The sequence below is a fragment of the Fukomys damarensis genome, unplaced genomic scaffold, assembly GCF_012274545.1.
Source record: "Fukomys damarensis isolate Sample0158 unplaced genomic scaffold, DMR_v1.0_HiC HiC_scaffold_31, whole genome shotgun sequence".
NCBI classification, from domain to species: Eukaryota; Metazoa; Chordata; class Mammalia; order Rodentia; family Bathyergidae; genus Fukomys; species Fukomys damarensis.
In genome coordinates this window covers 1595520-1611491 of record NW_022900943.1, presented here as the reverse complement: position 1 = coordinate 1611491, position 15972 = coordinate 1595520, and the positions used below count along the sequence as shown (strand labels likewise).

At 48.7% G+C, this 15972-nt stretch overlaps 1 protein-coding gene across 1 annotated transcript in view; it reads left to right on the top strand.

Moving 5' to 3' along the window:
• Window positions 1-15972, top strand: part of Acer2 (alkaline ceramidase 2) — a 34711-nt gene that overhangs the window by 11764 nt on the left and 6975 nt on the right. Inside the window, exons 4-6 of the mRNA XM_010630900.3 lie at window positions 580-721; window positions 7810-7947; window positions 13858-13995. Of these exons, the coding sequence (XP_010629202.2) occupies window positions 580-721; window positions 7810-7947; window positions 13858-13995 (418 nt within the window). The remainder of the gene's footprint in view (window positions 1-579; window positions 722-7809; window positions 7948-13857; window positions 13996-15972) is intronic.

The window sequence follows — 15972 nt, the reverse complement described above, 5'->3', positions numbered from 1 at the left end:
AAAAAAAAAAAAAAAAAAAAAAAAAAAAAAAAAAAAAAAATTGAGATGTGCCAGGTGTGGTTGCACAGGCCTGTAATCCTAGCACTCTAGAAGCTGAGGCAGGAGGATCCTTGCGAGTTCAAGGCTGCCTGAAATGCAAAGCGAGACCCTGTCTCAAAGCAAAATGAAACAAAATAAAAATTGGACGTTTGCGTCCTCATTGCCTTCATTGTTCTATGAAATACTTGTGTAACTTCCGTTTCCTTCCCAGGCAGGTTGGGAATTCTTAACAGTGAAGTAATGTTGACTTTTATTTACTGCCTGTTCCAGAGAAGGCTCAGCGGATGCAGACAGAGTGTGCTGAAGTGCAATTGTTACAATTCTGATGTGTTGATATTCGGGCCCCTCTTGAAATCTTTCTGGGCTGGAGGTCTGGGTGCCTGAATGGTGTGTTTCCTTCTTCAGTTTCTTTTTTTCCAGAGAGATAGAGTGCTCTGGCGGTTTGGTAGCAGTTGGTAAAGGTCTCTCCTTAACAGTCACTGAGTTTGTGAGTCTGTTCTTTTGTGGTGACTTTGTTTTATTGGTTGTAATTGATTCTAGGAATTGGATCTGTCTACTTCCATGCGACCCTTAGCTTCCTGGGTCAGATGCTTGATGAACTTGCGATCCTTTGGGTTTTGATGTGTGCGCTGGCCATGTGGTTCCCCAGAAGGTACCTCCCAAAGGTCTTCCGGAATGACAGGTGAGCTTCCAGGAGCACGTGTGTGTGCCACAGGGGTGGCACCTGCTCAGCCCCTGCACATCGGGACGGGCTGCGCAGCACCAAACTCATCCTAGCGACCACTTGTCGCGTACTTGCTTGGTATCCACCGATTCTTGCGATCTCACAGTGTCATTGAACTGACCTAAAAGAAGAAATTTTTATAAAGTTTGGGGAATAATTTACATAATGGTAGGGACAAAAAGTCAAGGGTCTGATTTGTTTGCTATGAACAAGAGTGGAGAGACTCAATGGGAGAGAAACGTCTGGATCATAGTTCAAAGACCTTGGATTTCCTGCTGAACATTTCCTTGAGTATGATCCAGCTTACCAGCTTTCTATTTAGGAGGTAGAATCCTTCCAGTTATTTGGTTCTTGGAGCTCTAGAGCTAGTTTTCAAGTTGCATTGTTTTTGCTTCTGATTATTCTCTCTCCCTCCATCCCCTCTCCCCACTCACTCTCTTGCTCTCTCATTAACACACACATTCACACATATATGCGTATCTCAAGCTGGAAAACCAGGATTCCCAGCATTTTAATATGTACTTTAATGTCCATTGTATTAGGGTTCTAAGCTTATCCATCCAGCAAATATTTTTGAATACTTATTTATTCTCTGGGTTTTTCTACACACTGGGCTATGCAGTGAACAGAACTGCAGAGTTTGTCCCTGTGCCGTATTTGCACAGCTTACAAATCAAACAAGTGAGTAACATAGTGTGAGTGTTCTGCGCTGTGCTGAGCAGGGACGCTGGTGCGTTGACGTGCCTGGGTGCTGATGTAGAGCTGGCCAGGGAGAGCCCTTTGAGGAGCTGTGTGAGGCCTGAGGAGGGAGGAGAAACGGCCCAGAGCGCTTCGCCATGGGCGCTGTTTTCTCAAAGCTACAACAGTTGCACATAAAGAGCTTAACAGTGGAGCAAGCTGTGTTTGCCTGAGAAGAGTTGTACCAGAAAATAAAAGAACTCATTGGTTTTTTGCTACTTTGAAAAAGAGCAGGAGCTGCCGGCCGCCCTCCAGCCCTGAGGTGGAGGAGGTCTGTGAGAGAAACGCAGCCCCACATGCAGTGTGGGGTTGCCTGTGTGACATCCGGGATGAAACTGCTTTGGAGTGTTTTTGTACAAATGCATTTGGCAGGGCTAGGATGCCAATTGCTGCTGTTGGCTATTCTTCAGCACTGTCGTAGAGAGGAACTTTAACTTTTGCCTTTAATTTGAATTTGTTGACATATTTTTCAATAAATACTTGTTATTTTTTATCCTTGTTTTTCATTTGCAAGTGATTTGGGAAGAAAGCATACTTTAAATAAATGAGTTGTGCAGTCTTTGTCATGGGAAGTAGGATTTGAATTGAATGGTGCTACCTGCCAGGCAGAAATATCTTCCTGAGGTAACTTGTCAACAAATGAGGATGAGAGTGAGTTCTGGTGTGAGATGAAATGTGGTTCTCCATCTTGTTATCAGGGGAAGTGATTAGCAGTGAAAGTGCTTTCTACATTCACATCTGAAGTTTGGTTTGTTTGTTTTTGATCTTTTGATCCTAGGAGTCAAACCCGGGGCCCCATGCATGCCAAGCACATGCTCTACCACTCTGCTGCACTCCCAGCCTCAGGAAGTGTACTTCAGGATGTGGCCGGGTCAGTTTCTGGGCCTTCAGTTCCCAGCTGTGTGTGCCTGTGTCTGTGTGTGAGTCAGGGTCTTGCTGTGGAGTCCAGGCTGGCCTCAGCCTTGCCGTTCTTGTACCTTAGCCTCCCATGTGCTAGGGTTACTGTGGACACACACCGCTGTGCCCGGCTCTGGTTTCTAGTCTGTTCCTTGGCTTTCTGGTTCATCGTTAGGAGAAACTTAGTAGATGACATGAGGCAGAACACAAGGCAGGGTAGCGCATGATTTTGTAGGCGGGGCCTTTTTGACTGTGCCTGTCTTGTGGCTTCTGCTGTCTCAGCAGGCCCCTCCGGCCACCTCTGCCCTTCCCTGAGCTTGTGTGTGCTGGTGAGGAGCTGAGGAGTCACTTTTCTCTGAGAACTCATCTTTCAAGTCCTGGGGTCAAGTGAGAAATTGAAGAAATCAGGTTTTTGTAATTTGTCTGTGGCATTCTGGAGGCTTATTTGAAATTCCAAGTGACAGTTTTTATTGTGTCAGTTGTAGAAAGCCTTTTTATTTTACACATTTCATGGAGGTGGGAGGGGGGTGATGTTGTTCTGAGCAGGTGAGAAGGAGGTAGGGAATGATGTTGGTAACGGGACCCTTCCGACGTTAGCAGTGAAAGCACAGTGTGAGGCAGAGGGGCCTGTGAGCGCCTGGACTTTGCTGTCATCAGCACCTGCTGCGCTTTGCTGGGGAGCGGCGCCCCATGGGACTGCTCTCCCTGCGTGGGGGAGTCCTTCGGAAGCCCGAGGGCTGTGTGTGTGTGTCCTTGGCCCTGTAGCCTGTCTGGGTTCAGGACCAGCCGTACAGCTTCCCAGCCCTGTGACTTGCCTTTATTTTTTCTGTTTCCTGTCCGTGAAGCAGGCTGCAGACAGTCCTCACACCGGTGTCCTTGGCGGTGTCCCGCCCAGGACTGCAGTGAGGGCTGCTGTGGAGCTCAGTCTTTGAGCTCTCAGGGCAGCCAGGGGCGGAGGGAGGAAGTTGCGCTCAGGACCTCACATCCTCGAACAGATGGCAGAAAGAGGTTGTGGAGAAGAGGCCGCGAGGGGAGCAGTGACAGGGACTGCAGCTCTGTGGCCCACCTTGTTTCCCGTGGTGCGTGGACAGGAGGCCGGATGCTGTGGGCTTCACCCCGTGCGGGTGAAGTGGAGTTCTGCTCGAGCGGGTCGGACCAAAGCAGGAGCACTGTGGGGCAGGGATCATCTGGTGTATCTGTGTGAACTGACTGGTGTGTTAGCGTTAGTCTCCCTGCCTCCTTTACCGATTTCTTTTGTGATCTCGACATTGCTGGAATATTTTTATCACATATTAAGAAGATGAAGTTAGTAAAAATATGTAGTATGTGTTTCAAATAAACAACGCATTACAGTCAAAGACATGTTGCCATTCATCCCCCTCAAATACTGCTCTCTTTGAACACATGGGTCCCATCCTTCTTGCCACTTGGGGAAGCAACTCTGGGTGCCTCTTCTGTAGGGCCTTTAATGTGCTGCCTGCGTGTCCTGAGTTGATTCAAAACACTGACCTTTCACAGTCACTGTGACTTTAGGGAAGGGGGAGAAGTCTCACGGTGCTGGGTCTGCTGAGTGTGGTGCTGAGGGCTCACTAACGTTCTCGTGGGCCGCCTTTCTTCGGGTGGCACTGGGCAGCAGCAGTCGCTGTATTTGTAAAGTCACCCCTTGTAAAGACACCCTGAAGGGAGGACTCCAGAGCTGCTTCATAAAGTGGCAAGAATGATGGGATAGGTTTGTGTGCAGCGAGGGGAGTATTTCTCTTTTTTTCAGTCTTTTGTGATAGGGGCTGGCTGTGTAGTCCAGCCAGGCCTCACATTCAGCAGTCCTCCTGCCTCAGCCCCCGGAGTGCTGGGATTGCAGGCATGCGCCGCCAAACCCGGCAAGGGGAGTATTGTGAAGGGGATTAGTGCACTGTGCCTCTTACTGAAATGCATTTTATGTAAACATTCGCTGTATTTGTTGATCAACCGTGTAGCTCCAGGGTGAGCTGTTTGGAGGGGTGGGGCTGGGTTCGGTGACTGAGTGAGTGTGGACCAGCCAGGTATGGCTCTGAATCACAGCCTGCTGTTTTCCTGTCAGTGTTCTGGGACTCATACGGCTCATCTGTACAATGTAGTTAGCTCAGAATCTGAGGTAAATGGGAAAATGAACTGAAGTGTGCCGTGCGGGGCCCGGGCAGTCGGCACGCGGCACGTGTGCAGTTATGTGAGAGGCGCATCTGGACAGCGGCCGGAGGACAGGGGCGCCTGGGCAGCGGGACAACGTCAGTGTGCACTGTGCCAGCAGGGTGTGGTTGTGGTTAAAACGTCCATCTTAGAACGGCGCAGGGAACTTCAGAAGGTCTATTCAGCTACTAATGGTTATTAATAACTGATGTTTTTGTTTTGAGATAACAAGGACAAAGAACTATTTATGGACTAATCATACCTGCTTTCTTTTTTTGTTTGTTTGTTTGTTTTTGGTACCAGGGATTGAACTTGGGATCTTGTGCTTGCGAGGCAGGCGGCGGTACCCCTACATCCCCAGCCCTATACCTACTTTCTAAATAACTTACCCCAGTGTATACGCTTTATGATTTGCCTGTGCAAAATCTAGAGACAGCCCTCACAGCATAACCCACTTCTTTTTTAAATCCCGGTAGCAAGGGTGCAGCCGGGACCTAATTGTGCCTTCCAGATCAAGGGCAGGGCTGCACTGGCCCTCGAGCTCCCTTCCAGGCCCAAACGCTATACTCTGTGAATCCCAGGTTCTGTCTGTTATAAGAGGTTGTGCTTTGGGACTCCGGTAGTTTAAAGTCGTGGAGCCTAATAAGGGACATTTCCGTCTCGTGAGGGACACTTAGGAAGTTGATGGACATGTTTTTAGTGGTCACAGTGATGACGGATTTTATCACCCAGAAATTCCATTTCATTGCAGTAGAGTAAAAGGGGCATTCTGAGATATTTACATAATAAAGGGCTGTGCTAAGGTCTGAGAGCTTGGAAGCTGCTAATGATAAGAAGAGTGACAGCGTTATTATAGAGTCCTGAGCTGCTAGATTTTGGTTTGGAGAGTACAGGGTGAGGGTACTCAGGGCCCCTTGGCATTGTGTTCTGTTACCAAGTGGGCTGCAAAGAGTAACACAGGGTGCAGACGGGGTGGGGTCATCGCAGTTGGGGAGCACACTGCCAGGCCCGCTCCGGCCTCTGAGACGCTGCTGGTGCCGTGCCTTCTGCCTGTGTCCATGGGACGTCCTCGTGGGCCCTACACCTTCTGCACGCGGCGTGGTGGAGTGCTCGTGGGGGGCTCCCTGAAGACAGCACGAGTCTTCAAGCCTGGCCTTTATACCGCCTGGGATCACTGTACAGAGCCTTCAAGGACTGTGGTGCCAGCTCAGTCCGCTTCTCCCCAGACTGTGATATTATCACCAGTGGTAGTGTCATTAAGATGATACTGATTCTCACACGAGAATAAGATGGCAATAAGAAGTTTTATTTGTACACCACATGTACCAGACACTGTGATAAATGCTCCAGTGCTCGCAAGAATATTATGCATGCTGGCGCTTTGATTTTTTGTGGAAAAGGCTTGAAGGGTTAAGTTGTCAGGGTCCATAGTGGCTAAATGGTGTAGCAGGATTTGAACACATGTCTGTCTCACTGAAACATTTGTACTTTTAATTAATCCATTGGTCTCTCTAACCTGAATTCCAAACCCCTGGGTATGGGGAGATGATAAACTTTGGACATTTCTGATTATGTGTTTATCCAATCCAAAAAACAAAAATAAAATATTTAAAAAGTTAAAAAAAAAACAAACTTAGACTGGCTAGGGATTTAGCTCAGTGGTGTCACCGCCTGCCTCATAAGCACAAGTTCCCGAGTTTGATCCCCGGAACCAAAAAAAAAAAAAAAAATTAGAATGAAGCCCAGTGACACAGAAAGGTGGACCTTGTAAGGGACACAAGTGATAGAGTAAGAAGGTGGATCAGTGCATGTAGCTGATATCCCAGAAGGAGAGGAGAGGGAGGGAGCAGACACAAGCCAACCAAAAATCCAAGCAGCTTCGATGTTTCAGAACTTCAAGCCAGGGAAGCGGGACTGTGGGTCCCACGACTCCTGTTTGTGATGTCCACAGGCCGGAGCCGCGGTCTTTCATCTGGTCCTTGAAGAAGGCCACTCGGGGTCAGAAGAAAAACACGATTCTCTTGAGGGTTTGCTGCCTAGATCCCTTCCCATGTGTTTTTTCCTCTGGTAGAGTTCAGGGCCTGTTCATTCCAGTCAGAAAGTTGGCAGCTTGATCAATGATTTCCTGTGCCTTGATGATAAATGGTTTTCCTTTTTAAGAGATAAATTTGTATTTTGAAAGTTCAGTGCCCTTTGATTTCTCTAGAATATAATCTCATTCAAATTGATTTCCTAACCGTGACCTGTTCCAGGGCTCTTGGCCAAAGCAAAGTCGGCTAATGAGCAGTAACAGAAACTTGAGGGAAATCACGTGCTCCTCATCTGGAGTCATAGATGAGGAAGTAGAGATCCTCTGGCACAGCCTCTTTGTTTCACAGCTCAGGAAGTGGGGTCTCTGAGAGAGAAGAAGCATGTCCAGGATCACGTCGCCCCTTCCGGCTCTCTTCAGCAAAATGACCTCCGCTCCAGGGGGTGAGGACAGTGTCAGTATTTTTCCATTGTCACATAAATAAGTTGTCAAGACAAATTCTAGTGCATACTAGACTTGTATGTTGTTAGCTGATGTAGATACTATTGGAATATCCTTTAAAACAAAACTAGTTTTGTGTGCTAGGCACATTAGGACTTTTTTTTTTTTTTTTTTTTTTGGTATCAGGGATCAAATTTGGGTCCTTGCACTTGTGAGGCAGGCAGCGGAACCACTGAGCTAAGTCCCGGTCCCCTTTTTTTTCTTTTAAATAGGAAAAATTTGGTTTATCAACGTCTCTGCTTCTCATATAAGAGCTATGCACGTTCACCTGGCAGAGTGCATCCGGTGGGCCAAACAGATCTTGTCTGTGCAAATCAGATGTTACTGACACAGACATTTGGACCTGTAAAAACCTAAGCTGTGCTGTCGTCCTTCACAGAAAACATTTGTCCAAGCCTGCTGTGAAGTCAAACCCTGAAAAAGCAAGGAAAATTCACACCTGGAGAATGATTATCCATGTCTCACCTTCAGAGACTTAGGTTGATTCTAGTTTTACCATTCTTGTGGCTGAGTACTTTGAAAGTCTCTGATTATTTCCTAAGAATAAAACCCTAGAAATGGGATTACCGAGCCAGTAAGTGTAAATGTCTGGGAGGCCCTTGGTACTTCATGTGTGCAGAATTTCTTTTCAGTTTGCACATACAGCAGTGCCCTAACATTAAGCAAACAAATGAGAACTGCTTTTCTGATGGATTCGGTGTTGCTTCTGTGGATTCAGGGGCAGGTTCAAGGCAGTGGTCTGCGTCCTGTCTGCGGTTACGACCTGCCTGGCGTTTGTCAAGCCTGCCATCAACAACATCTCCCTGATGACACTGGGAGTTCCATGTACCGCGCTGCTCGTGGCGGAGCTGAAGAGGTGGGTGCCAGTGCTCCTGCTGACCCCGTGGGCCTCCCAGGGGTGGGAATACCTGCTCTCATTCTTTGCTGTCCTCCAGCCCCGAAGAGACTTCTATTCTGTAGGAAGTTTTCGCTCCTGATGGTTAGACTGGAGCTGTGGGATGGTCAGAATGTTAACGGTCTCCTTTTCAGATGTGGGGCAGCCATTTAGTGGATGTGCGCATCCTGACAGTCAGACACGAGCCCAGCGGGAGTCTCAGAGCAGAATGGCTGCTAGGCTTAATTCTGTAGAATGGAAAATAGATTTGTCCATATGACAAAAATAAGGAGAAAAAGGAAGCCATAAAGAGGTCATTGCATTCGTACACAGAAGGACAAGAAGAAGACACAGGGAAAGTACATTTCTGTGTACAAAGAAACATTAACCTCAAGCAAAAGCCATCGAAGGTGACACTTCCAGAGGCTTTGTGTCTCAGAGGCTCAGAGAAAGCCCTTGCTACCAAGCATTTCCTTTGGGCAGTTGTATGTCCACGGTTCAGGCTGATATTCAAACACATTTTAGTTTAGCACTTGTGTATACGTGACTGTCCTCAAGCCCCAACTAAAATATATGTAATCACGGCCCTTATTTTAGTATTTGTTGAAAACATTTCTTGCTCTTTTTTTTTGCAGCCACTTTAAAACTGCATTTAGTCTATTCCTTTCTCATTGTGGTGGACCTTGTGTCTTAGGTGAAGTCTGGGATCTGCTTCTCTCTGTATGGTAACTGCTCTGTGTAACTGTCATGTCACCCTTCTGTCCTAGTTTAGGGAGGAGACAGACATTTCCTCCCCCGTGCTTCGCCTCTGGGGCTTGTTCTGATCCTCAGTTGCAGCAGTCCGGGCCACAGGTGACCGGAGAGTTACCTGCACTTGATGCCTGGCAAGAGATACATGTCAGGTCTCGGGTATTTAGTTAGCTTCTTTGAGTAACTGGGGATGTAAGAGATTCATTTCAGAAACAGGCTGAGGTTGGTCCTAGAAGAATAACTATGGCAGTGAATCCTTTTGAGTACAAAACACAGTATGTGAAAAATACTTCAGTAAAACCATAAACAAACTCTCCAGAATCTGCCTGGCTGATTCTATCTGGTGTCTGTCTCGGAGAACAATACATCTGATGTAAACTGCACATTTCAGGCATGAGGATGTTTAGCTTTCTGGAGGAAGCCCCTTTTCTACATCTGTGTAGCAAATTGAAATCTGTGATCGTAAAGAGGTATAGAGGGGAAGAACTTGTGGCCTTTAATAAATCACTGGTCGTCTTATCACCCTTTAAGTTTAATGCCTAATGTCTAAAGTTATATATTTTCATCAAACATGTTTCTTCACAGGGCAAAAGTTTTCAGTAAAGCTCACGTCAGATCATTGCCTTCATAACACCGTCTCTCTTTTGTTTGTCTAAAATGCTGCCGTAATCACAGCCTGAGGTAGATTTTTTTGCTGTGGTAGCTGCAGGTTTGCTCAGCGCTCACCTCCGACCCAGCGACAGTGGTGACTGAGGTCTAGCGAGCGGAGCCGAGCGCAGCCAGGTGACGTTCATTCTCTGTCCTCCCGGGGCCAGGTTTCTCAAGAGAGCTTTCTCTACTCGTCACCCTTCCTTCTTTCCGTGAATTCTGGAATCTCTTGTGGTCTGGCTCCCTCCCATCTTTACTCTGAAACGTTCTCTCAGTGGTTACTCATGGCCCTTTCAAAAAGACCAAATTTTTGTCAAGTGACTCATATTTTGTGGTAGAAGTATCTGAATAAAGACAGACAAAAAATGAAATACATTAATCACTTATTAAATACAGTTAATACTTAGTAGCAGTGCTTGGCTCATAATGCTAAATAGAAACAATGGAACGGCCCCCTGATGGTGAAGACCATTAACCTTTTGGGGTGTGTTCTTTCAGGCTTTTGTATTTTTGCCATCTTATCTTAATAAGAAACCTAGCTCTGTAGTATACATTTTTATAAAAATGAGGTTCTAAGAGTAAGTTAATTTAAAATTTTATTTTATTAGGAATATACAGTGGTACCTTGGTTCATGAACACTTTTGTTTGCAAGCACTTTGGTTTTCAAACAGAAGTGTTTGACAGAATTTTTGCTTTTTTGTGAACTCTGCATCAGGTGACCAACACAGCCATAACCATTTTTTGCAAAATTGTGGAATAAATTAAGTTTGAGAGCTGAGGTGCTGCTGTACGGTGGTAAATAAGTATAGATCTGTGTCCTCTTTTTATTGTGCTGTGGTTGAACCTAGGGTCTTGGTACTGAGCTACATCCTCAAATTGGCCCCCTTCCTTTTTTGAGATACCATCTTGCTAAAAGTTGCCCGGGTTTGGCTTGAACTTGGGATCATCCTGCCTCAGCCTCCCAGAGTGCTGGGGTTATAGGTGCTTGTCACCATGCCCTGCTTAGATTCTCATTTTTAATAACCATATACGGGGATTTAGCTCAGTGATTCTACCACCTGCCTTGCAAGTGCAAGATCCCGAGTTTGATCCCCAGTACCAAAAAATAAAAAAATAAAAATAAAGAAATCAAGTAGAGACTTCCAGAACTGCTTCAGAAAGTGCCAAGAGCAACAGGAAAAGTGTATTTGAATCAAGGGAGAGTATTGTGAGGGAGATTTATGGCAATATGCCCTTCACTGTAATAACGATTTTTAAAAAATAACCATATAGAATTTTAACTTGCTGGTATATTAAGTTTAGTCAGCCAGTTCTCTACTTTTAAACATGTTGATTATTTCTGGTTTTTCACTACTATAAATACTTTGATGAATAGTTTTATGTATTTTTGTTCACCCATAATTATTTCTTTAGGCTGTAGTAACAGCCTTTTAATATCCCACTCTGGTAACCCTTTTCAGACCCCCTCATCCTGGCTGTGTGAAGCATCTGGTCACACTCAGGCTCCCATTAATTTCTTCGCTCGGCTTCTGTGGTCCTGTAGCACCTGGCTGTCCTGCTCCCTGCCCTTGGCCTCCTCTTCTCTGGGGCCCTGTGTCATGTTCCCACGGCTGGCTGAGAATCTCCAGTCTCGGTGCGACTTCCTGTTTTCCAGACACAGGGTTCCGGGTCACTGTCTGGCTCCATGCCTGTTGCCTCTCCCTCTGCTCCCACGCCGGCTCCTCCCCTCCTCAGGTCCTTTTTCAGTCGTCAGGTCGACGCAGCAGTGTCACTGCTCTCAGGCCCTTCTGACTCCAAGCTCCACAGTGGTGCCTGACCGTCCTCTCCTGCCACCCCCGGTGACTGCTGCAGTTCCCAGGCTCTCCCGTGGCGTCTGTGGTGGGTTGGGTCCTCCCAGGGCCACAGGCCCAGCCAGCAGCCCACCTGCTGTGTTCTTCCCAGAGGGGCCTCTCCCAGTCCACTCCCTCTTCCGTGTGGAGACCTGCAGTGGCGCCTCCCTGTCCAGCTCCTTGGAGCCTTGCGGCCTGCTCCTCGCCGTGCCTGTGACCAGGCTCCCCGAGTGCTTGTGCTAGGTCCTTGCTTACCCCACTCTCTCCCGGGGACGCCCTGGCTCGCATCTGCTTTGCAGTGACAACGTCCATCCCGGGGCCAGCTCCTGCTGAGGCTCTCCTAGCCCCCTCTCAGCCACACGCTCTGTGCTTTTCTATTTTATTTTGAATATTATCTCTTAATATACTCTTGTTCCTCTAATGTGGTGTTCTTCAAAGGCGGAGATTATACTTCACTGATCCGTGAATTTTACCATTACCTCTGAAAATTCGAAAGACTGCCTTTCCCCTTGTTCTCCAGGAGCCTCTGACTTTTCTCATTACCGAGTCAGAGGACTGAGACGCCATCCGTCCGGTGGAGGGTGTCGCAGGATCTTGGGCTTGAGTTGGGCTCTTGGCCTTGCCTTCTACTGGCCTTGGAGCTCAGGCCTTTTGCTAATGTGGGTCTCCTGGCCACTAATGATGCTGGCAATGCTGAGGTACCAGTCTTGCAGGGAGGGTTGAGTAAGACGTATTTGCCCTGGTACGTGTTGTGTGGGAGGTAAACAAATCCTATTTTCTTTACTTTCTTGCCTCTATGTTTCAGCACGGACAGAGAAGTTGACCTAAAAGAGAGGTGTCGATGCCTCTTCCTACTTATTCCTCTCCTGAGGGTTCAGCCTTTATGACCCAGGAATTCTCCCTGGTGGGCCCTGGGGGGATGCTGACCCCCGGTGCTCCTGGCCTGCTGGCTGTTAGAATCCTGGATATTGGTGAGGCATCTGAGGGGTTTTCATTTGTATCTCAGCTCACTCGTGTTGCTGGCTTACACCGGACTGCAGTGGGTCCTGTTCTGGATTTAGTTGTGCTTCTTGAGAATTCACTACATTGTACTTTCATTTTAAATCCTGAGTCTAATTACATGTTTTCATGAGTAATTTTGTTAAAAATAGCTTGAGGGAAAATGTTTGAAGGGGCCAGGAATTTAACTCAGTGGCACTGTGCCTGCCTCACAAACGCAAGGCCCTGAGTTTGATTCTTGCCCCCCACAAAAAATGTTTGAGTTCCTAATACCTAATTGAGCAAAATGGGAGAGGCAGTCCTCTTCACAGTCGTTATTGTGTAACAAGGAAACATATTTCCCTCTAGTACTCAAATCTTTGTACATAATTCCGAGGGAAGTGATTTCTGTCCCTGGGCCTGGGCCGGCCTCCTGCCTCCCTGCCTCCCTCCCTGGGAGATCAGCCCTTCCCCTCCTCACCTCCCTCGGCTCCACCCTCTGGGCTGCTCCCCCGACAGGCCGGCCGGCCATAGTGACCAGCAGCCCCCGCCACACACCCCATGCGCCGGGCCTCTCTCGCTGAGGGCCTTGGTTCCACCTCAGGTGCCCAGGCCAAGCGCGCTCGGCCTCCTTGGCCTCCGTTCTCCTGGGCCTTCATCCCCAAACCCAGCCTGGTCTGTTTACGTCGTCGCCGTCCATTCCAGACCTGCCGCCCTTGACAAAACACATTTATTTTGATTTGGGGCCAGGACCTGACCTGCATGTGCTGAAATCTGTGGTAAATCATTGCCAAGAGACTTGGTTGCATTTAAAATATACTGCTGTGGAGGAGATGATGTGAAACAGGACAAATATGACTCCTGGCCTGCCAAATTCACGGTCTCACAACATCGAGGAATGAAATTGCTAACCAAAGGAAGAAGTTGAGAGTTTTATTGGGAACAGGGAGGAGCACGGCTCCTGGATTTTGGGCAGGGTCCTGCGTAGGGGGCTGTGGAGGCGCTTTGTCAGAGGTAGTTAGCACAGCGAAGTCACAGCATGGGTACAGCGTGGGTCACAGTCCATAGACCTACAGGATCAACATAGGCATTTAGCCAGCATCGATCCAGCAGGAAAAGGAGTCTTGAAGCCAGGGTGCATGGAAAGAGCAAGGGCATTCTGGGAGGGGTGGGTCCGGGTGCTCTGGTCGCCCTCTAGTGTCTGACAGCGGTCTGGCCCCCTGGACGCGCGGGGCTGGTTGCAGTGCACACGGAGTTACTGCTGACCCCTCAGGCCTGCAGCCTGGCCAGTGTCCCAGCCCCAACTCCGATGTCTTTTGTGCCGACTTCCTTGAGGCCAGCCCCTCCCTGGACGGACTCTATCTCAGCCCACCGTGGCTGCCTCCGACTGGCAGGCGCGCAGAGGGCGGCAGTGGGAAGACAGACTTGGGATCCGTTTTGAAACCAGGGAGGAGGGACTGCACGTGAAGTGTGTGAGAGGGAAAGGCTAGGAGAAGACGCTGGTGGGCGTTTATTTAGGACGCCAGCCGTCCTGGGGTCTGGAGAGAGGGCGAGGCCAGGTGGGCACCAGCACTCAGGAACGGTCCTCACGGTGGAGGGGACCGCGGCAGGCAGGAGCTGCGGTGCGCAGGGGCTCAGGCAGCTGGGAAGAGCCAGAGCCGACCACGCCGCTCTCCCTCCGCATAGGTGTGACAACGTGCGCGTGTTCAAGCTGGGCCTCTTCTCCGGCCTCTGGTGGACGCTGGCCCTCTTCTGCTGGATCAGCGACCGGGCCTTCTGTGAGCTGCTGTCGTCCTTCCACTTCCCCTACCTGCACTGTGTGTGGTAAGCGCTGCCCGCGTGGGGAGAGGGGCGGCCGCTCTGAGTCGGGTCCGCACTTGCAGGGTGCACTGGTGGCCTCAAGGGGCCGCTCGGTGCAGAGCCACCGTTTGTTCCTCTCTTCGCCACTTGTGGATTTCCAGGAGCAGCGGAATCACTGTAAGAAGGGCGACTGGCTTCAAGGAGCAGCTTAGCCAGGGCAGGAAAGCCTGCAGCCTCTTAGCTCGGCTCCGTCATTCAAGCACAAAGGAGCTCCAGAGCTGAACGCTGAACCTGCAGCCCGAGTGTGGGCCGGGTGGGGTGGGGTGGAGTTGGGCGGGGAATGTCCTGGTCCTCTCGGGACAGTCTCAGCTGCTCTTGTTATGTAGGCAGAGACAGAAAATGGGAGAACAGACGGGAATAAGACCGCATCACCCACCTGTGTGCTGGGAATGGCCTTGCACTTCAGGGAGAGCTAGCGGGAACACCTGTTTTGGAATGCGCCCTAAGTTACCACAGAAAGCAGGTCCCAACCTCAGGCAGTGTCAGCCCCACACACAGGCTCCTCCCCAGAAACTGCCCTCCTTTCTTGCTGATAGCAAAAGGTAGGCGGATCGAGAGATCTGAGGCCTTGTGGCTCTGGTGGTGAGCAGGAGCCCACCCGGGGGTGGATCCTAGTGCTGAGGGTGCCGGCTTTGTCAGACAGACGCAGACCTTGGTGTCCGGCTGGAGCTGGCCTGAAGAGGTCCCTTCTGAGAGATCTGACTTACGTTTCCTTTGCACAAAGGAACTTGAATCTACGTTCATTTATCTTGAGACCCAGACCATGCAAGTATACATCTGGGGGCTTCCAGAGATGCTTCCAGAAACGAAGCAGGGCCCGTTGGGCTCTTCAGTCTTAGGATCCACTGCCTGAAATTTCTTAGGTTTACCTTCAGTTCTCACCAGTGAGTTGTACACTTTGAATATTGGGCAGTTAGAATTCAGATAATAAAATGCACAGCTTTCTAAGTGTATACTTTGCATTTGCTAAATGTACACCCCTGTATAAATATGGCTTTATTCAAGGTGCACATTTTTGTCAAAGTCCTGTTACAGTAGGGATTTATGTAAAATTCAAAATTTAGATGATGTGATAACTTTGCCTCAAACTTAGTTTATTCATGAATCTGGTGTACTTTTTCACAAGTGATGTATTTTTTTCCTGCCATCTTTCTTTTAATTAATTAGTTTACTTACTAGGTTTCTCATATGAGAGAAAACAACAATATTTAACTTTCTGAGTCTGGGTTATTTTGCTTAACATTATAGTCTCTGGTTCTATTCTTTATCCTGCAAGTGTCATTTCATTCTTTTTTATGCCAGAAAAATAGTGTGTGTGTGTGTGTGTGTGTGTGTGAATCACATTTATTTACCCATTTATCTATGGACGGACACGGAGCCTGTTTCCGCAGCTCAGCTACTGTGAACCATGCCACTATTGCTGTAGACAGGTAGACTTTAATACCGACAGACAGACAGACATTAATCGGTGGTCCGAAGAGGATGGGCCCCAGGAGGAGTCGGTGCCAGGCCAGGCCCATCTGAAGGTCAGGCCCCCAGGGGGTCAGGCTGCAGGCCTCCCTGAGGGAGAAACAGCAGCGTGAGATTGCACTGAAGTCAGCACCCCTGGCCCGGGAGGTCCACATGGGCATCGGCCACCCCGTGCGCGCTACGGCAGTGTTTTAGTTCCCTCTGTGTTAGCAGCTGCGGGCAAACTGAAGTTCACACCTCTCAACATACACCCTTGCCACCTGCTTCACTCCCGAGTAGATCAGTGTGGGCTGAGCAACTGTGTTTGTGATCTCACTGGTTGATTGTAGTGGACGCACGTTGTACCCACCTCATGCTTTTGCTCTCTAAAACGTTCTTCGAGAAATAGTCTCGGTGCCAATGCTCCTGGGTCCCTCCTCTCCCTTGGGAGCTTTCTCCTAATAAACCTTCCCGACTTTAGACCTCCACTGT